Here is a 23,354-nt window from a genome sequence, read left to right as displayed (position 1 = left end):
CTTTTAATCCCCTTCATTTAAGCCCATCTCTCTATCTCATTCCCTTCGGGCAACTGCCAGTTTGCTGTCTGGATTTATGAGTCTGTTTCTGTTTTGTTTTGCTTGTTCATTTGTTTTGTTTTTTAGATTCCACACATAAGTGAAATCATATGGTATTTTGTCTTTGATCAGACTTCACTTAGCATAATACCGTCTAGTTTCATCCATCTTTTATAAATGGCAGGATTTCTTTCTTATTTTATGGCTGAGTAATATTCTATTGTCAGTATATACCATATCCTCTTTGTCTGTTTATCGGTGGTCACTTGGGTTGCTTTCAGATCTTGGCATAGGAGTGTGTATGTCTTTTCAAATTAGTGTTCTTTTTCTTCCCAGAAGTGCAATTACTGAATTGTATGGTATTTCTATTTTAATTTGTTAAGGAACCTTCATATTATTTTTTCCAGTGCTTACACCAATTTATATTCCCACCAACAGTTCCCTTTTTCCTCCATTCTCATCAACAATTATTTTTTTGTCTTTTTGGTATTAGCCATTCTGACAGTTGTGAGGTGATAGCTCATTGGAGTTTTGATTTGCATTTCCTTGACAATTAGCGATGTTGAGCATCTTTTCATGTTATCTGTTGTCCATCTCTATGTCTTCTTTGGAAAAATGTCTTTTCTGGTTCTCTGCCCATTTATTAATCAGGTTTTTTTTTTTTTTTTTTTTGGTGTTGAGTTGTAGGAGTTCCTTATATATTTTGGATGTTAACCCCCTTATCAGATACATCATTTACAAACATTTAAGGGGAATCTTTGCCACATCCCCTGTTCTAACCCCAAGAGGACTGTATTTAGTCTTGTTAACTATTCTTACATTTTTATTCTTCTTCTGATGGTTGTTGTATACCTAAATAATATGCTTATGTTGTTATTGATCTGTCAATATTAGGCACTGTCTCTTGACTTCTTACATTAAGAGTTAAGAAATTACTTCACTTTACATCATCTTTTGACATTCAGGTTTTTTTTAACTGAGGGCCGGCCTGACACTGTCTCTTGACCTTACTACACTGTGTTAGAGATACTAGCATTCACCTCTTAACTTCTCTTACCTATTTCTCTTCTCTTTTTCTTCATGTTAAAATGTTTACTTTCTCTTAAATAAGCACTGTTTCCGTTTTTTTGTAGCTTAGTTCTTAAAGTAGAAAACCAATAAATAATAATGTTATGACTGTGATGTGATGAGTCTGATTATATATCTTTTCCTGTTGTTTTCTTCAATTGTCTAAATTCCTTTTTTTACCCTTGCATTGGCTAACTTTGTCACCTCCTTTTGTTATTTAATTCCGTCCAATTTATCCTTTCACTTGGAGGTTCCAGCTTTCTAATCAGTCAGATTTTCTGTAAGGCTGCTGCACACTATAATCTTGAGACTTTTCTTCCCTGCTGTATTGGTTTTGATCCAGTGTTCTCAAGATCTCCTCTCTTCATTTTTCTTAGTTTACTTGATTGCCAGAAAACATTCTGAAATGCTTCCTACAGTAAAGCTCTAGGAAGTAAATTTGTCTGAAAATGTCTTTCTTCATTAAAAAAAAAAAGTTTTTGAGAGAGACCTCGCATGTGCGCACAAGCTGAGGAGGGATAGGGAGGAAGAGAATTTCAAACAGGTTGCACACTCAGCTCAGAGCCTAACGTGGGCCATGATCCCACAACCAAGAGATCGTGATCTGAGCCAAAATCAAGAGTCAGATCCTCAACCGACTGAGCCATCCTGGACCCCTGTCTGAAAATGTCTTTATATTGCTTTCCCAGTTAATAGATGGCTTGGCTAATATAACAGAATTGTAGGTTGAAAATGATACTTAAAACATTAGTGGCACTGCTCTATCATTTTCTTGCATTTGTTTTATTAATATGAAGTCCATTGTTATTCTTCTCTTCCTTTTTTGTAGGTGACCTAATTTCCCGTCAGCTTTTAAAAGCTTGTTTTCTTATTTACTTATAATTTTTACCTTGAAATAGTTTTACAGAAGTTGTGAAGATAGCATAGAGAGTTCTTACATCCCTTTCACCCAGCTTCCTGTAATGCTAACCTCTTCCATATTCCTGTAATTTATGAAAACTAAGAAGTTGATATTGGTATAATACTAGTAATTAAATTACAGACTTTTCCACAAATGATACCTTTTCTGTTCCAGGATTCAATCCATAACACCACATTCTCTTTATTTGTCGTGGCTGTTGAGTCTCCTGTAATCTGAAATTTCCTTACGCTTCTTTTATTTATGTACTTTTTCTTTTTTTTGGCTCACCTTGACACTTTTGAAAGTTAGGTATTTTGTAGAATATCCCTCAATTTGTGTTTGTCTGGTATTTTCTCATGATTAGAGTGAAGTTACGAAATGTTGTTGGGAACAACATCACAGGTATCATTGCCCTTCTTCATCACATTGCATCAGGAAGTACACGATGTCCGTGTATCTTATTGTTGGTGAATTGGTTAAGATATTGTGTGCCAGGTAGCTCCACTGTGAAGTTGTTTCTTCTTTCCATACACTGTTTATTGGAAGCAAGTTATTAAGTCCGGTCTACACTAAAGGGGCGGTGTAGTAAACTCTACCTCTTGGAGGGAAGAGTGACAAAGAATTTTTGGATGTACTGTAAAACAACCACTGTAATTAGTAAATATTTCTCGAGAGGGGGTAGGGCAGGGGGAAGGTCGTATTCTTCACGGCTATGCAATTATCCTGTTTCTCTGTAAAGAAAATCCTGTTTCCCTTAAAAGGTATTCCTCATTGTTTCTTGCCTGCAGCAATTACTTTATTGTGTTAAAGGCCATTTTTTATTTCCCTTTTTTGCTTCTCCAGTTTTTAGTTTTGATTCTTATACAAGGAAGATTTATACCTTCTTCCCCAATTATTTGTTTATTTGTAATCCAGCATGGACTCATGAGTATTTATTTTATTTTGTGGGTTATAATCCAATATTGTCATTATTTTCTGGCTCACATTGTTCCATCTTTGGCCAGTTGGAAGTTGTTTTAGATTGCTGCCTCTATCCTTTTTGACATGCCCCCATTCTTTTGTTTTGTCTTGTTTTTTTAACTGTAAGAGCCTCTTTTAATCTTTGTTTTTTTAATTGCATAATTATGTATGTTTGCATAGTTTTTCATTTATTGTGCAAACCTGTTGGACTTTTCCACTCAGGGTTCACCTTCATCCCCTTTCCACCTTTTCTCTCATTTTCCCTTTTTTATTCTCTATTCTTTTTGCAGTCTTACTTTGTCTAAGTGGGATGCCCCTACATTGATTTTTTTTTTTTTTTAACATCTTACAGCTGTTTTTGGCTTTTTACCTTTTAATTTCCTGTGAGATTTCTTAAGTTTATACTCAGATATGTCTTCTGATTTTTTTTTTTCCAAGAGTGCTTTTCTACTGTTTCTTTTTTATAGCATACTCTTCTCATTGTATGGATGCAGGAGTTTGCTGAAAATCTGAGTTTTCCAGCTAAGTATTTTTTTTAATATTTATGTTTCCTCCAAGGTAATTTTTTTTTTTTTTTTTTGTCTGTACCTTGCTTTTTCCCATGTTATAGGCTTTCCTGAATTGTCCAGTGGTCCTTGGCCTTTATTCAGGTTGATGATGGTGATTGGTAACTATGTTGGAATGAAGGATTAAGGAAGTTTTATGAACTGGTGGCTTTCATTTTAGGCAACTGGGCAGGGACACTGTGTTATAATGCAAGATACCTAATTACCAAAATACTGTAATGTACTGTGGGGCAACATTTCTTTCTTTTTTTTTTTTTTTAATTTATTGTTTAATTTACATCCAAGTTAGTTAGCATATGGTGCAACAATGAATTTAGGATGCCCTTTTTACCCATTTAGACCATTTGCCCCCTCCTACAACCCCTCCAGCACCCTCTGTTTGTTCTCTATATTTAAGAGTCATTTATGTTTTGTGGGGGCACATTTCTGTAGATAAAAATCATCAAATGTTTTGACCCAATTTTTTGATAGTAGGATTAATGATCCATGTACAGCTTCAATTTACTCTTTTATGTTCCATGTTTCCCTCTCACCGTTTTGAGTCCAATATTTCTACACAATTCTATAGAAGACAGATTGGCTGCCTTCTAGATATATCTTCTTCCTTAATAATCTGTATTCTAGTCTGCAGAAATTTGATAAAATCAAAACTTATATAGCATTGCATAACACAAGTGAGTTTCAAAGGAATTTTTCCTCCTTTGTCTCCTAGCAATGACCCTGTGGGCACTGAATAGCTGTAATACATAGCAAACACCATATACATCCAGCCTGAGAACTGAGAAGAGAGGCCTCTCTACCCTGAGGCCAACTCTGTTTGTAGGTTGTGCTGCAGTAGTGGCAGCAGAGACTTGAAAACCTGAGAAAATACCTGCCGTCTCTGGCCAAAGAAACCCAGAAATGGGGCCCTTGGTTTCTATTGAATATGAGGAGGGTCACTATTATTTTACTCCGTTGCTATTTTAATCTGAAGGCCCTGACACTATTGTGTATGTGCAGAATGGTGTAGGATGCCTCAAGAATTCTGGCTTTCTGGCAGGAGGAACCAAGAAGAAGAGATATGAGTTGGAAAGTATGAGGGAAATTTTGGAGAGATCTGTGAAAGGTGATTCCCTAATTTCATGTATGGAACAGAATAAATTCTGGGCTCACCCGTGAGCTGAACATGCACAGAATAGACCCAAAGAACCATAGCAAACGCTTCAAGAAGTGAACTGTCTTATAAACCACTACCTGATTGCCAGAATGTGCTGAGCAGACCTAAACATAACAAAGTCTTTGAAAATGATTTAATATGGGAACCCGTAAAGAGGGCAAGATAGAACTAGTCTGAAACCAGATAGGTCAGTTGCCTACTAAAACAAAAACTTAACGTTCCCCAGAGGATTCTTTAACAGGATGCAAAGTCACCACAACGTAATATCCAAAATGTCTGGGATACAACCCAAAATTATTCAACATACTGTGACTCAAGTAAAGTTGACTTTGTGACTTTGTGACTGTGTCAAGATGATCCACGTGTTGGAATTATCAATGACTTTAAAGCAGCTATTATAACCATCATTCGTGGACTAAAGGTAGACATGTTTGAAATAAAAAGAAAGGCAGAAGTTTTCAGAAGCAAAATTGAAACTCTAAAAAAGAACTAAATGGTAATTTTGGAACTGAAAAAAAATGCATTATGCAGAGTTAAAAATTCATTATATGTGCTCAACAGCAAATAGAGATAACAGAAGAGTCACTGAAGTTGAAGATAGTTCACTAGAAATTATACAGTGTAAAGAACAGAAAAGAAAAAAGATCAGGGGAAAAACATGAACTAGGTCTCAGGGACTTGTGGAACTTACAAAGTTGGTTGTCATTGGAGTTTCAGAAGGAGAGGAGGAAAAGTGTGATGTAGAAAAATCTTTGACAAAATAATGAACTGAGACTTCAGCCATTATTAGGTGTAAATTATAGATTTAAGATGCCCGTTGAATTCCAAACAGGAATTGACAAGAAATCATGCCCAGATACATGATAATCAATTTGCTAAAAATCAAAGGTAAAGAAAAAATCTGGAAAGGAGTCTGAAAAAATGACACATTATGTATAGAAGAACAGAAATTTGAACGATGAATGATTTCTCTTCAGAGAATATGGAGGCCAGAAAAAGAAAAGAATTGCCAACTCAGCATTTTATATCCAGTGAAAGTATCCTCAATAAGAAAGGCAAAACAAAGGGATTTTCAGATGAAGAAAATCTACGAATTTGTTGTCATGTTTTATGACATTTTATGATCTTTATCTGCTAAATATTTATGATATTTGTCTACTCAAAAAAAATGCTAAAAGTTTTTTAGGCTGAAAGGAAATCATACCAGAGAAATTTAATTAAAAAAAAAAAAAAAGCAAAATAAATGGTAAATACTTGGGTAAATATAGCGGGCTATATTTCCTCTGCTTAAATTTTTAAAAAATGTTTGTTTAAAATAAAAATCTTAATACAGGTATATTTCATTGTATGTGAATGTAATATATGTGGTAAATACAGTGTGAAGTGGAGAGGGTAAAGAGTCTATATGGTTGAAACTTCTTTGTTTTACTGTGAAAATCTAGAACTTGGTATATGTGTTATGAAAAGTTAGATATGCATATTGTAATCCCTTTTATCGGCTACTAAAAATACAGAGATTTGGGGGGGCGGTAAGGAGAATAAATTAAAATAGAATGCTAAATAATAAATAACCCAAAAGAAAGGAGAAAAGGGAAAAACAAAAATGAAAAACAGGACAGAAATGGAAAACAGATACCAAAATGATAGACTTAAATATAATCAATAATTATGTATAATACAGACAAAATAAACTTCATAAAACAATGAAAATTACTGGATATGACAAGACATTTTTTAATGATGGAATGGCTCACTTTCCACGTAGGCATAACAATTCTAAATACAATAGGCACTTAACAACAGAGCTCTAAAATCTATGAAGCAAGAACTGATGGAACTAAAAGGAAAAATAGACCAATCCACAATTAGTCTTGTAGAGTTGACACTCTTTTCTTAGTAATTGTTACAAGTAGACAGAAAAGTAGAAAGGATATAGAACATTATCAGTCAAATTGCACTAACTGACATTCATAGAACACTTTAGCCAATTGCAACAGAACATTTTATATATGAGTACATGGAGCATTCTTGAAGATAAATTATGTTCTTTGCCATGATATACACCTTAACAAATTAAAAGAATAGAAATCACACAAAGTATGTTCTCAGATCATAATAGAATTAAACTGTAAGTCAGTAACAAAAATATCTGGGAAACCTCCAAATTTTGGAAACTAACCAACGCATTTCTGACTAACCCTGTGCGTCAAGAGGATATCTCAAAGGATACTACAAAATATTTTCAGTTGAATGAAAATACATATCAAAATTTGTGGGATGTAGGTAAAATAGTACTTGGAAGGAATTTATGGCATTGAATGCTTTTATTAGTAACAAAGAAAGGTTTTAAGTCAATAATTCTTAAATAGAATGAGCTTGTACCTTAAAGAGCTAGAAAACAAATGAATCAAACGCAAAACAGGAAGTTACGAAGCAATAAAGAGGACAAATAAAATTGAAAATAGAAAAATTAATAAAGAAGATCATTCAAACCAAAGCTAAGTTTTCTTTGAAAAGGTAGAATTGAGAAGTCTATCCACATTGGCCAAGAAAATTTATCAATGCCAGGAATGGAAAAGGGAGATATTATTAGAGCTCCTACAGACAATATAATAGTAAAGGAATGCTATGAATAATTCTACACTCTGAATTAGATGACTAAGGTGAAGTGGATCAACTCTTTAAAAGACACAAATGATCAATACTTGCTCAAGAAGAAATAAATAATATGAATAGCACCACCATATGTATTAAAGAAATTGAATTTTAACTAAAAACTTTTGGGGCGCCTGGGTGGCGCAGTCGGTTAAGCGTCCAACTTCAGCCAGGTCACGATCTCGCGGTCCGTGAGTTCGAGCCCCGCGTCGGGCTCTGGGCTGATGGCTCAGAGCCTGGAGCCTGTTTCCGATTCTGTGTCTCCCTCTCTCTCTGCCCCTCCCCTGTCCATGCTCTGTCTCTCTCTGTCCCAAAAATAAATCAACGTTGAAAAAAATTAAAAAAAAAAACTTTTGACAAAACCCTAGGCTCAGAAAGAAAACCTTATTGGCAAATTCTACTATATTAAGCAATAAATGATACCAATTCTGCAGTCATTTTTAGAAACTAAATGAGGGAACACTCAAGTATTTTATGAGGCCTTCATTAACTTGATACTAACACCAGAGAAAGACATTACTAGTGAAAAAGAAAAAAACTTAACAGACCAGTATCCTCATAAATACAAATGTCAAAATCCTCAACAAAATATTAAACCAAGTCCAGTAATATATTAAAAAGACTAATATATCATGACTCAGTTGTGTTTATTCCAAGAATGAAGGCTGATTGAACATTCCAAAATCAGTCAATGTAATTTACCATATTAACAAGAGAAGGAAAAAAAATCATATGATTACTTAAATACATACACCAAAAGCATTTGGGAAAATCTGCATTTGGTTTGATAAGAACTCTCAGCAAACTTAAGAATTAAAGGTTATATCCTTAACCAGGTAAGGGGTATTTGTTAAAAACTTATAGTTAAGTTTTTACTTAATGATGGAGGACCTAATACCTATAGGATAAGGAACAAGGCAGAGATGTCTGCTTTTTCTTTTTTTTTTTTTTTTTAATCAATCTTCTTCACCATTGTACTGGAAGACCTACCCAGTACACTAAAGCAGGAAAAGACATATAGATTGTAATGAAAGAATTAAGTGTCTTTATTTGCAGACACCCTGGTTGTCTATTTAGAAAAACCCTGGTATCTATAAAAAAGGCTGTTCATACAAATAAATGTTTTTAATACAACACCAAAAGTACAATCCATAAAAGAACTGATAAATTGGACTTGATAAAGACAAAAACTTTTGCTCTGTTAAACATTTTCTTAAGAAAATGAAAACACGAGACACACGCTGAGAAAATATTTGGAAAAAAAAACATATCTGACATGTACTTTCATCTAGAATATATAAGGAATTCTCACAGCTTAACAATTTGTAAACAAAAAACCCAGTTTTTAAAAATTGGCAAAGGATTTGGACATTTCACCAAAGAGGATATACATGTGAAAAGCACATGAAAATATTCCACATCACCTGTTATTTGAGGAATGCAAATTAAAATTGCAACAAAATACCAGCACACTTCTGTTAACATGGCTAAAACTAAAGACAAGGACACCAAAATCCTGACAATTAGAAGCATTGGCAAGAATGCCAAGCCATTGGAAAAGCAAAATGGTACAGCATCTTTGGAAACATTTTGGAATTTTCATATAAAGTTAAACATATATTTAGCAAATACGACCTAGCAATCTACTCTTGAGTATTCACCCCAAAGAAATAAAAACTATGTTCACACAAAAAGCTATGTATATATGTATAGCAGATTTTATTTATAATCACCTTAAATTGGAAATAATCCAAATATTCAACTGGTAAATGGATAAAAAATTGTGTTATATTGTTGGAAGAGGTAATTGAGAGGACTTGACTGCTGGTTGACCTGCAAGCTGAACCTGTGTAATCAGAGGCTTCTCACCTCCCTCCCATGTCCTTGTAATATACATTGTGCCCACTCTTCCCACACTGGGAGCTATTCTAAGGATGTAGCCTTGAGAGAGAGTGGTGTTGAAACCATCTGGACAGTGTATGTCACTGAACCCAGTTAAGACTTCTGTGTAAACTTTTAAGATTTGGCAAGTGGGTACAGAGATCTATTCATCTGAAGGCTATCCAAAACAAGCCTCATAAGTAAGTTCCCTTTCTTGTAAGTTAAAACTTGCACCTACCAATGTGGAATGGTCTGCCTCTTTTGGTTTCTTCTTGCCCTTTGTGTAAAGGGCCAGTTTGTGAACCAACACATATCTATACAAGAGAGTACCACCCTTCAACACAGAGGAATGCATTATTAATATACACAACCACAGGGATAAAATTCAGATGCATTATGTTAAGTGAATGATCCTAGCATCAAAAGCCTACCTATTATATGACTTCATTTATATGATATTATGGAAAAGTAAAAACTATAGAGACAGAGAACAGATTATTGTTTTCTAGGGTGAAAAAGGGTGAAAAAGAGCATTTAACTATAGAAAGGCTTTGTGAAGGAATTTTTGGAAGTGATAGCAACTCTTCCATATGTTTACTTGGTTGATGACTAAATGATTTAATACATTTGTCAAAATTCACAGAGCTATGTACCAAGAATAATTTTACTGTATATAAATTAAAACAAAGTTTTTAAAGTGTGAGACAAAGTCTTATCTTTGAGAAATTAAATTGAAAAAAGGGAGATTTTTTTTTTTTTTTTAAGAATCCAAAGCCATTTTCATATGCTTCATACATATGCTTCAATATCATACACTTCTCTTAACTCTTCCAAGGATAATAGGATTTGAGCCAGAGGAACTTCTAAAAAGGATTATGTGCAACCCTGTCATTTTATAAATAAGGACTAACCTGAAGTCTTAGGAGGTTGATTGATTTCTTTACTAAGGCCCAAACTTAGTTCCTTGAGCCAAGTTGAGAGATTCATGATTAATAAGAATAAGCCATGGGAGTAGTAAACAAATTGGGACAGGCAGTAACTAAAATTTCTGCGTCCTTTCAGTGTGCAGGGATTTTTCTAAATGCTTTTTTGCATTCATTTTCTAATTTAATCCTTTGAGCAATAACATAAAATAGGTATCTCTGTTATTCCTAGTTTTAAATGAAGAAACTAAGAATTGGATAGAGAAGTTGCCCAAAGTTCATGGCTAGTAGGTGAAGCAAAATCCAAAAATTTTTATCCTGATCTAGGATCCAATTCATACAAAAAAAGAAAGTAGCAAATGTCAAGACCTATAAACAGTTCAGTGTTTGGGAACCATAATATTTGTGACAGTAGATTAAACAAAAAAGGTTGGCAGAGGCCAGTTACTGTAGGATGTTATATTATATACTATTTAATTTTTTTTTCCACAGCCATAGGAAATAGGAAACCACTGAAAGTTTCCAGCAGTTAATCAGGTAGTCATCTTTTTATTTTAGACCATTTGGTATTTGTATGGAGAATAAATTCACAGGGAGTAATATTGAGACCAATTATCAAAGACAATTGTTAAGATCCTAAGTAAAACAGAAGTTGTAACAATATATAGGGACCCATTCCAGGAAATGTTTGTGTAATAAAATTGACAGGACATGGTGATTATTAAATGTGAGAAAAGAGATAATTGGTACCAATGATAACTGCTACCAAATGAAATGGAGAATACAGGAGAAGAATAAGTATATTGTAGAATTTTCTGCCTCCCTTCACTTCTCTCAGTTTTGTTTCTTATGCTTCAGGGCTCTATTGTTATGTGCATGTATATGTATGATTGCTATATCTTCTTGATGGGAATGAGTTTTATCATAAAGTGTCCTTGTTTGTGGTTACTATTTTTATCATATTGGTCTGTTAAAACAACTATTTCAGCTCTCGTTTGCATGTTATATTTTTTTTCCATCCTTTTACTTTTAGCCCATTCATGCTTGAGTTTAAAGTGAGCCTCTTTTAGACAGCATAATAGTTGGATCATGTTTGTCTTTAATTTATTCTGGCAACCTCTGCCTTTTAATTGGAGCATTAATACATTCATTTGATGGAATTACTGATGAGGGCTTCCACCATTTTGGTATTTGTTTTCTGTATGATTCTGTCTTTTTTGTTCCTGTATCCCTCTGTTATTGGCATTTGGTGTTAAATAAATAGACCTTGTGTATTATTTTAATGTCATTTCTTTATAATAATGTTAATATATTATTTTCTTAGTGATTGCCTGCTTTGGGGATTACAGTTCACATATTACAATAATCTAGGTGTACAAATCTACTAAAAATAAATTCTTCAAGTTTTTATTAATCTGGGAATATCTGAATTTCTCCTCATTTTTGAAAAATGGTTTTGCTGTATATAGAATTCTTGGTTGACAGGACTTTCCTTGTATCATCTCAGTGCTTTCTGGCCTCTATGAGCTCTGATAAAAAAAAAAAAATCAGCTGCTATTATTTGACAATCCTTTGTAGGTAATGCATCACTTCTCTTGCTACTTTGTAGATTCTCTTTGTTTTTTACTTTAAGCAGTTTGTGATATGTCTAACTGGTAATCTCTTTCCATTTAACCTATTTGGAGCTTATTGAGTTTCTTAGATGTGTACATTAATGTTTTTCATCAGATGTGGGAAGTTTTCAGTTATCCTTTCTGCATATATTCTCTCTTTATATATCTTTAAAACAATGAATCTCTCACTCTTTGTGTGTATGTTGGAGTGCCCTTCAATACTCACCCAGACAGTTGACGACTCTGTTTTAGCCTTCACTTTCTGCTTATGTAGAGCCTCAAAAGTTAAGCACACATGAGAGTTTGGGCCTTCTCAGGCTTTTCCTGAGCAGCTCACAGCTTTCATTTCCATTTTCATTTCATTTCATTTTTTATTTTAGAGAGAGAGAGTGTGTAAGCTGGGGAGGGCAGTAGAAGAAGAGAGAATCTCAAGCAGGCTTCACACTCCACATATAGGACACTGCAGGGCTCGATCCCACAACCTGAGGACCATGACTTGAGCCGAAATCAAGAGTCAGACCCTCAACCTAAGCCACCCAGGTGCCCCCAGGCTCACGCTTTAAAGTATATATGTGGCCATCTAGATTCCAAGGAAATGACAGAGCTTTTTTTCAAAGCCACTATGGATATTTTATCTCCCAGCTCCTCCTTTTAAGCTTTTTGTTCAGTCTTGTTGTTTGTCCCAAGTGTTAATCCATCGCCTGGGGCATCCATGAAGTTAAAACACTTACCTACAATTGTTTAGACAAACACCTGTTCCTTTCTGGCCCTGAAAAGACTTTTCACATTGGACTACCTCCAGGTCAGGTTCAGTACAATAGTTTTCAAGTGAAGCCCTCCAAAGAACCACTAGACAGATTGGACAGGTCACATAAGGCAATTCCTTGGAAATGAGGTTTTGAAAGAGTTCCAGCTCTCTTCTCCCTCTGGTAGCTAGTGGGCCTTCTGGGGAGTTTAAGATGGAATTAGGGAAGTTAAAATACCATAAAATTTGCTGTTCTAATCAAGATTCAGCCATTTTTTTTAATAAACAATGATGAATTTTGTGATATTTTAAATGATGTAAATGGCATATCTCAGAGATGTTGAATTCCCAGTTGGGTTTAGAAATCTGGATCTTGATGCCATTATTCATTTATAGATCACAGTTAAAACTATTAGAGTAGATAAGATTGCTTTAAAAAAGCATTTGTGATAAAATTGATCATATGATTCCTATATTCAAATAGGTAATTGCTGAGTGAAGAAATGAAAACTTACTCATAATGCAAATTGATGTCCTTATAAGTCTCAAGTCTCAGCCCATCGCTCAGAACAGCCTTGCAAACCTATTTTTTGGGGGTCAGATTCCCCCCCTTTTTTTTTTTTAATGTTTACTTATTTTTGAGAGAGTGAGCACGTGCGAGCAGGGGAGGAGCAGAGAGGGAGACAGAGGATCCAAAGAAGGCTCTGTGCTGACATCAGAGTCCGATGCGGGTCTTAAATTCACAAACCAAACTGTGAGATCGTGACCTGAGTAGAAGTCAGATGCTTAACCGACTTAAGGCACCCAGATGCCCCAGCTTCCACATTATTTTAATAATTATCTAAATCTACTTGGAGCGCCTGGCTATCTTGACCAGTGAAGCATGTGACTTGGTCTCAGGTTGTGAGTTTAAGCCCTGTGTTGAGTGTAGAGATTACTTAACAATAAAATCTTAATAATAGTAATCATCATCTCAGTCTTTTTGAGTCTTACTTCCATTGTCCTTCATACTTAACCTTCCTTTACTCCTAGTTTCTCTAATTTGGGAAGATGTAAGCCACATGACTTATCTGAAATTATTTTTCTTCCCCCTTTTAATTTACTTTTATCTACAGGTAATGACAGAGGAAAAATGAAGGTACTCATGAAAGATTCATTTAGATATTCTAGGCTGGGTAGGTAAAAAAGAGTATCCAGAGGGACCAGTAGGTTATAAAGGTGTTGGGAGGCGAGGGTTACAGGAGCCAACAGGCCTCCCAGTTTGAATAACTAGCCTTCTTAGAAAAAAATTGAAAAATTGTTTATTTAATGTGGGTTGTAAATAAATGGTGTTATTGTTACTAAGAAATAGTGTATGGTTGACCCTTGAACAGCACAGTTTTGACCTGCTCAGGTCCACTTATATGTGGATTTTTTTTTTTTATATATAAATACTGTAAAGTACTATAAATATATTTTCTCTTCCTTATGATATTCTTCATAATGTTTTCTTTCTTCTAGTTTACTTTTTAAATTTTTTAATGTTTATTTATTTTTAAGAGAGAGAGAGAGACAACATGAGTGGGGGAGAGGCAGAAAGAGAGGGAAACACAGAATCCGAAGCAGGCTCCAGGGTCTGAGCTGTCAGCACAGAACCCGATGCTGGGCTTGAAGTCATGAACCGTGAGATCATGACCTGAGCCGAAATCAGATGCTTAACTGACTGAGCCACCCAGGCGTCCCTCTAGTTTACTTTATTGTTAGAATACGGTATATAATATTTTTTAACACAAAATATGTGTTAATTGATTATGCTATTGGCAAGGCATCTGATCAACAATAGGCTATTAGTAGTTAAGTCTGGGGCAGTGAAAAGTTACACGCAAATTTTCATTTGTGCAGGTATGGGGGTCGGTGCTCCTAACCCCTCTGTTTTTCAGGGGTCAAACTGTATATGCTACACATGGATATTTGATAAAAGTTATTCATGAGCAAAGGGGTATGTTTTTTACTTAGTTATAACAAATGCCAGACATTTAAAAATGTCCCTGTCGTGTGTTAAATTGTGTGTCTCAGAGGGATATGTTCAAGTCCTAACCTCTGGTGAATGTGACCTTATTTGGAAATAGGTTTTTTTGCAGATTAAATAAAGATGAGGTCATACTACACACAGTGACTAAGATTTAGGACCTAGTGGACCCTAAATCCAATTACTGAGTAATGTCTTTGTAAGAAGGGAAGACGACACAGAGACACTTCCCACGTGAAGACAGAGGGAGAGATTAGAGAGATGCAGCTACAAGCCAGTGAATTCCAAGGATTCCCAGAAGTCACCAAAGCTGGGATAAGGCAAGAAAAAATTCTTCGCTAGAGCCTTTGGTGGGAGCATTGCCCTACTGACACCTTCATTTTCGACTTCTGGCATCCAGAACTTGAGAGAATAGATACCTGTCTTTGGAGCTACCCAGTTTGTATGGGCTTTCTTACAAAAGTCCAGGGAAACTAATACAGTCACTTAGTTCCTGAAATTAATTTTAATTTAAATATAAAAAATTAATTTATTTTTTTTCAAGTTTATTTAGTCTGAGAGAGAGTGAGTGAGCGTGCTCCAGAGGGGCAGACAGAGTGAGAGAGAGAGAGAGAGGGAAAGAAAGAATCCCAAGCAGGCTCCACACTGACAGTGTGGAGCCTGATACAGGGCTCAAACCCATGAACTGTGAGGTTATAACCTGAGCCAAAATCAGGAGTTGGTGGCTTAGCCGACTGAGCCACCCAGACGCCCCTAAAAAACTAATTTTAATTTCTAAATATATTATCAAATGACAAATTTAGAAATAACATTAATTCATAAAGTATGTTTTATGCATTATATTAGCTTAGATTTGAGGGTAACATGTTGAAAACAGATGAAAGGCAGAACTATGATAGCAAGATAATTGGCTCTTGATGGTACTTCAAATAAAGCTTAAAAGAGCTGATTTATTGCATTCATTCATATCTGTGATTTCATTTGACAATCAGGTTTTTTTCTGAGAGAGATTACTGTTGAGAATATTATGCTAAGAAGTAATCTAATGTCGTTTCTAAATATGAATCTTCTACTTAAATCCTTTTAAAAGACTACCATATTTTAACAATCATGTAATACAACATGGCCTTCTCTTAATAACATAGGTAAAAGAAGCAATTCTTTTATCTATACTCAGTTAAACCAAAATTGTTTGAGTTATGTTCTTGATATTTTGTGGTAGAAATAAAATTTGGGGGGGCATCTGGGTGGCTCGGTCGGTTAAGCATCTGACCCTTGATTTTGGTTCAGATCATCATCTCAGTTTGTGAGTTAAAGTTCTGCACTGACTTCACACTGACAAGGTACGAAGCCTACTTGGGATTCTCTGTCTCCCTCTCCCCCGCCCCACTCGTTCTCTCTCTCTCCCTCCCTCAAAATAAATAAAGTTTAATAAAAAAGAAATGAAATTTGGAATTTGTCCTTAACATGCTTTGGGTACCTGTAATGAAGAGACTTCACAGATTTTGAACCATATAGATCAGCCATCATTTATTTCCTTATTATGCTTTAATTTTTTTCGAGGTTCTGACTTAAGTAACTCTTAGTTTTCTATTGCTGCCATAATAAACTGTCTCAAATTTAACAGCTCAAAAGAACACACATTTATTGTATCACAATTTCTTTAAGTCAGAAGTCTGAGTAGGCTTGGTCTGGGTCCTCCACTTAGTGCCTCACAAAGTCAAACTCGGGTGTCAGCTGGGCTATTCCTTACTGACAGCTGTAGGAGAAAAGCTGCTTCCAAACTCACTGACACTGTCAACCAAATTGTTTTTGCTCTTGAAGGACACAAGTCCCTGTTTCCTTGCTGGCTTTCAGCTGTAGGCTGTTGTTTGTTCCTGGAGGCTGTCCACATTCTTTCTCATACTTTCCATGTGGCACCCTTCACCAATTGCAGGTCAAATCCCTTTCATTTCTAATCTCTCTGATTTTTCCTTCTGCAACTCTGACTCCACCTGAAGAAAACTTAGCTTTTAATAGCTCATGTGATTAGATTGGGCCCGCTCAGTTAAATCAGAATAATCTTCCCGTATTAACCTCTGTTATCTTTGTTACATCCCTTGCCGTGTAATAAAACATATTCATAAGTTCCAAGGGATTAGGGCATGGACACCTTTGGGAGCCATTCCTGCCCATCATAAGTAATCTAGTATCAAGTTTCAGTTTTTATTTGTACTAACTATAAAAGTATTAATCTCCTAAGAATAATTATAAAATAACAATTATAAATATAAGGAAGATACTGTATTACATTAGTACAGGAACTCTGACTTCCTTGCAATAAAGAGTAATGATAATTTTGGCCAACAATAAGAAACTTAGAAATTGACACCACAGAAAACACTTCTTTGTGGAAAAGGATAGCACAATAAAATGTCATTTCCCTAACATTAGTTTAATTGCGTAGCGTAATTTACTTATTTTGAGATTCTAGCCAACTTTCATTGCTTAAAATTAATTGACACCCACACCAGTTAGAAGTAGACAGACTAAAAGGTCCTCATACAAATGCTGTCACCATGATATCTCACGTATCTTACAGTTTGCCACTAGAGTATCTAGGACTTGAATTTCTTAATTGTTACTGTTAGCTCCATGTGGTTGCAAATGACTATCTTAAGATAATGGGATGTTAAAATGTCAGAGACTCTCACTTGTTCATTTTTGTATCACTGTTGCTTGGCACATTGTGGATACTGAACAAATATTTGTTGAAAAATGAGTTCACAAACATCACCACAGCTAACAAAGACTTATTAAACAACTACCGTGTACAGGTTGATCACCCATTTGATTCAGGGCTTACTAAATGATCTTGTGTCTTCAAGCCATCACCACCTGATTTCTTGTGATTATTACTGGCCATTGTTGTTATAAAAGAACAGAGGACTGTAATTGCACTTTGATGGTGTAGCATTAAAAACCCAAACTAGAAATACAGTGCCTTGAATCCTGCTGTGATACTAATAAGTTCTTTGATTTCCCAAGAAGATTAATTAATTTCTGAGCCTCAGCTCACACATTTATAAAATGAAAGTGAGAAATAAGATCTTGAAGCTTTAAAATTTGTAAATTATGAATTTTTCTTTTGAAGTAAAATGGGAGACTTGAAATAGAGGAGTTCAAGGTTGATCTTAACCTAACACCCTCATTTAATCATTTTTTGGCCTTTTCTATGTATCAGCATTCAGGAAGAATAAATGTTTTTGAGAATTTTGTCTAAACCATGTACTTACCCTTTCATTTAATTTTTCAAGACTGAAAGAGAAAGTTTAAATGAGATATTGCCAATGTAATTTTTTTAGAAAATAGAAGCAAACACAAAGATGTGGGGGAATTATCTGATATGGATGGACTTGAACCTATAGATTTTCTGTTGGTAAGTCCAAAGCAAGGCCGAGTAAAGAAGTCAGCCAAACTGAATTTCCTTATTATTCAAGTCCTAGTATCAGACTTGGAAAACATTTCTTTCCCTTAAGTAACAAACTTAGAGGAAAGGACTAAAGCTAATAGTTGATCTGTTGTGAACACGACGACACACCACTTAACCACATTTTTTTGTGCCCCATCCATTGTACACAGAAGTGAAATGTCTTTTTTCTTTTAAGGTAACATTTAATTTGTTTTTATTCCAAAACAGAGAAGTAGTTAGTTCCTGTGGAGCTATCTTACATCTTAAGGAGAGCATATTTCAGGGTCACTTTGTATACGAGAACCTGACAGCCTTATTCTGTGACACGTACAAATTATTAAATTTGAAACGCAGTATTCGCCTCTCATTTTTGCCTTGTGAAGAAACTCAGTGTACTATTAAATTATTAACTGATTTTATTTGAGGTAGTTCTAAGATAGTTTTTCTGCCTCCAGGCATTATTAAATTTTTTTTTTAACGTTTATTCGTCTTTGAGAGACAGAGAGGGACAGATCATGAGTGGGGGAGGGGCAGAGAGAGGGAGACATAGAATCTGAAGCAGGCTCCAGGCTCCGAGCTGTCAGCACAGAGCCCAACGCGGGGCTTGAACTCAGGAGCCGCGAGATCATGACCTAAGCCAAAGTCAGACACTCAACCGGCTGAGCCATCCAGGTGCCCTTGCCTCTAGGCATTATAATTGAAACAGAGACAGTAGGTAGTAAAGAGTAGACATGAGCCTTGAACTATATATTGTTATACCTGGAAAAGATTTTTGAGATTCTGTTAGAAATCCTCTTACTTTCAACTCGTCTGGGTGGCTCAGTCAGTTGAGCGCCCAACTTCGGCTCAGGTTATGATCTCACGGTTCTGGATTTTGAGCCCTGCATCAGACTCACTGTCTGCCCGGATCCTGCTTTGGATCCTCTGTCCTCTCTCTCTGCTCCCCAAAATAAATAAACATTCAAAAAAAAAAAGAAAGAAAGAAATCCTCATTTCGTAAATGGGGAAACTGAGGCACAGAGTGGCTCTTTAACTTGCTTCAGCTTTTACTTCCAGTTCTTAGCAGAACCAAGACTTTAACTCAACTCATTGATTCCGAGTCACATGCTCTTTTTCCTGTTCTGCGCTGCTTGTTTGATAGCGCTTTAAAATAAAACAGAATGAAAGTATTTTGCATCTGGTCAAAAGTTAAACAAAAGTATGGTATGACCAGAAGAGAAATTATTTGACATTATTATTTCATTTAAATAAAGTATGTATTTGGGGCGCCTGGGTGGCTCAGTCGGTTAAGTGTCCGACTTCGGCTCAGGTCATGATCTCACAGTCTGTGAGTTCAAGCCCCGCGTCGGGCTCTGTGCTGACAACTCAGAGCCTGGAGCCTGTTTCAGATTCTGTGTCACCCTCTCTCTCTGACCCTCCCCCATTCATGCTCTGTCTCTCTCTCTCTCAAAAATAAATAAACGTTAAAAAAAATTAAAATAAATAAATAAATAATGTATGACTTCATTCACTGTTTTTTTGTTTAGGTGAAAAGAGGTTTGAATGCCCGGAATGTTCTAAAAGGTTTATGCGGAGTGATCATCTCTCCAAACATGTCAAAACGCACCAGAATAAGAAAGGTGGTGGGACAGCTCTTGCCATTGTTACCTCGGGAGAACTGGACTCATCTGTTACAGAGGTGCTTGGCTCCCCAAGAATTGTCACAGTTGCAGCCATTTCTCAAGATTCAAACCCAGCAACTCCCAATGTTTCAACCAACATGGAAGAATTCTGAAAAGTTATTTATAACAGAGACCTCTAGTGCTGCACTTAAGTTTACACACCTTTGAAAATCTGGAAATGGGCTGGTCAAGTGGATTACAGAGTAGGAAATCAATCATGTTTTCATTCTTGGCTTCTTTATATATTCCAAGATTTGGGGTCAACATGTGAAGTGTTGAATTTTTAGAAATACAAAAAGCAAACTGATGTACTGGTAACAGAAAAGTATTTCCTCCATACTATAAGTTGTAGCCATTTGGAAATATATCACATAATCTTTAAACTGAATTTTCCCCTCTCTTAACATCATGTGTTAACATGTTTAAAAAGACAGACCTCAGTAGTTTGCAGGCTGGACCTTAAGTGGACTTGTTTTCTTTGGAAGTACTTTGTTATAAATTCAGTCAGTAATAATTTTATGTAGATTTTTTTTCTATAGCACAGAAAACAGTTAACTGATGATAGGGATAATATTTTATTTCCTTAGCTTGTTTTTTGGAAAATCAACCGAAAATAGTTTTGGCCGTCTTTTCTAAATGTTAGAAATTCTTCAACAGTTGAATTAGGTAAGTTCCACAAAAGTAATCTGAGATGCATCTCAGATCTTTATTACCACTACATTATAGTAGTGTGTATGCAGACAATCAGTGAAGTCCAATTACTTTCTCCATTTGGAGACACAAGAGGAACTTAGAGCTAAACTTTAGGTTAAATTTTAGATTGAAACCTTAGGAAAATACTGGGGTGGGGAGGGTGGTTAAAACAAACTCCTAATAGTTTCAGGAAAATAAAATGAGGCAACCTAACATATGTAAGTTTTGAAGTTAGGATTGATGATATTCCTAACCCTAGGTTGAACCACAAAATTCATTTTAAATGTTTATATTGGAAATATTTGCCTAGAGTATAAATCATTCTGTAGTTTCATATTCTGTAAATATGAGTTATGTTGACAATGTGCAGAATTCTTTATGCTTTGACTTGGTAGCCAAAGAAAGAATTATCACACTTTTTTTTTTTAAGGCCAGCAGAAAATTATCTTTTAACTCTCTACTAATATTTTGCCAACCCCATTTTATTTCTAGTACTGTGTTAGAAGGCTGGTTACGAATTTATAACATAGAAATATCTTTATGTTATGCCAATAACTGAATTTTCCCTAAAGAGACAGCCTAACAGATATATAATGATGTGATACTATGAAGCACGTTATTTTTTAAAAATCAGAATAACTTTCAAATAAATGACTAAGGAAAACAATTATATTTTATTGTTTATGCAAGGATCTTCTAGGAAAGGTGGCCAAAAGTCTCCTATGAAACAAATTTGGATTATACCAACAGTTTAAGTATTAGTAAGATATTTCTCACTTTAAAAATGTATTTACCTGGAAACATAATGGAATTGGAATTGACCATTTGAAAACTAAAACTTTTAACTGCCTGGTTTATTAACATTATTAGTTTGGGGACCGTTTGAATAAAGGTACGTGTTTTCTTGTGCATTTCTCTATTATTTCAGGAAAAGTACTACTCCTGCAAATTCTCTTCCAGAATCGTGGTGTTTCTTGTCTTTTGGATGAAGGAGAAATACTGTAGCGATCACTGTTTACACTGTGCACACTTCGGGCCAGCCCTTTGTAGCGCTCTGTAAAGCTGGAGGCCTTTTGTGCTTTCAGTTTGTATAAAAAAGCTTTGAGATTAAAGGAAAAAAAAATTTTTACACTGTGGTTATAAATTTCAAGTTTCTTAAAGCTTTTGTAGACTTGTAACAAAGTCTTTAAATTTTAGTTGGATTTTGTAAATTGTTTTGTATATTTTATTTAATGTACTCTTAACAACTGATGTATCTGGCTTTAAAACATCAGAATCAGTTTGTTGTTCTGTTTGGTACAGAGGAGCATTTGGTCGTGTGAATTTTAATTTTATTATATAGGAGCTGAAACATCAAATATATATTTTATCTATCATTATGCTACACAATCAGTGCTATAAATTTTTTTATGCAAAGAAACTTTCCTAATGTTTGAATCATGTTTCCTCAAAGTGACACTTTTCGTTGTTGTTAATACCAAGTATGAGCTCTCTGCACCGTTATTCCATGAACCGGTTTTAATGCATACCTGTGTATGCTCATCAGAAATGGAAGTTATTTTTTAATCAACAATGAGGCCTATTATAAATTTAACAAACTGAATCTGGATAGCTTTATAGCATATAAAATACATTAATTTGTGTTAGCAGGTGCACATTTCACAACTGAAATGAGAACTATTTTGACAGTCTGTTCTGCATACCATTCTGAATCCACTTTTCTGTCTTATAAGAATCGTAAATTTCAATGTCCTTTATTTGACTCAGTGGGATATAGCTGTTATAAGTAATAGGGCACAGATGTGCAGTAGAGTCATATTTAATGGCATTTCACTGTTCATTCCCTTTGCCACCGTTATAAAACTTTTCTTTATTGTAATTATCAGTGCAAAGCTATGTATTTATCATGGTAGAACTCCAGTGTTAGAATAGTTTTTTCTTACAGTATACTTTCTTTGGTTAGGTTTGTGTATGTGTTGCTGATTACATTAGAACTTGATGTTAAGTCATTATTTATCACACTCTCATGAGAGCAGTAATAAAAGTGTGTAATCTAGGAGAAAAAGTTAATTTGTCAAACTTAGATAAGCATGATGTTTAGGTCCTATTTTTCAATTTTATAACTGTTTTATTGCAACAATATTTGTATTTAAGTCTTCATTTTAATGCCTTGTGGTGTTTTTTTATGCATGTCACTAAGTTGTCATCCCACATAAATTGATGTGCAGCATAGGGTATTAAATCTACATAATGATTTTAAAACAGAAATAGTTGATGGTAAAATGTAAATGTTTTGCAAAAATTCCTTATAAAAAGTTTTGTAGTAACATTTCACTTGTAAATTTTTTTTGTAAAAAAAAAAAAAAAAAAAAAAAAAAAAAAAAAAAAAAAATAAAAAAAAAAAAAGATGAATCCAGAAAAAACCCTGTTTCCCATATCCTAGAATTTAGACAATTATTCTGCCAGCAAAGCCTCTGGGGCTGTAATTGACATTTTTACAGTGCTGATTTGTATAAAATTTGTTTTTTGTGGATTTGGAAATAAAATCATGTACAAGTTGTTGCCTGCAATAACAATTGCAAGTAACCTATTAAAAATTCCCTTGAGTTTAACATGTTTCTTCATTTAATTATGTATACTATAAAGCAGCAATAAATTATTTGAAGTATCAACCTTCTTATCACGGTGAACACTGGGAAGTAAATGCTTCTCACTAGAAAACGTATTGGCAACTCTTCATAATTCCTGGTATAAGATCTGGTCACCATTTCTCTGAACATACTGCCAGAGAACACCGATGCAGATTTCATGTTAATTTGTAGCCATTGCCCTAGACATTTATGGAAATTAAAATTTGATTTAGGACATTTTTTACTTAAATGTTTTTAAAGCAGTAAATGTTAGGAAATTGTAGGAAGAGCTAAAAATGAACACATAATTAAAATACTATTTAAGCTCACAGAAATACTAAGAAGCGGAGTATGCCACATAAATGCCACAAAATCTTTAAGCAAAAGCTGTTGTCTTTTCCTCC

At 34.8% G+C, this 23,354-nt stretch overlaps 1 protein-coding gene across 2 annotated transcripts in view; it reads left to right on the top strand.

Moving 5' to 3' along the window:
- Positions 1-22,932, top strand: part of SP4 (Sp4 transcription factor) — an 87,603-nt gene extending 64,671 nt beyond the window's left edge. Inside the window, exon 6 of one of the 2 annotated variants that reach the window (XM_040472463.1) lies at positions 19,493-22,932. In XM_040472463.1, coding sequence (XP_040328397.1) covers positions 19,493-19,740 — 248 coding nt within the window. In that variant the 3' untranslated portion in view covers positions 19,741-22,932. Of the gene's footprint in view, positions 1-3,578; positions 3,760-19,492 lie in introns of those variants that run through there. The other variant, XM_040472464.1, reaches the window with a different exon arrangement.
- Positions 22,933-23,354: the final 422 nt, after the last annotated feature.

Source organism: Herpailurus yagouaroundi, unplaced genomic scaffold (assembly GCF_014898765.1).
Source record: "Herpailurus yagouaroundi ecotype Mexico unplaced genomic scaffold, PumYag 100, whole genome shotgun sequence".
NCBI lineage: Eukaryota > Metazoa > Chordata > Mammalia > Carnivora > Felidae > Herpailurus > Herpailurus yagouaroundi.
The sequence above is the reverse complement of the archived record's forward strand: the minus strand, read 5'-3'. Positions and strand labels throughout refer to the sequence as shown.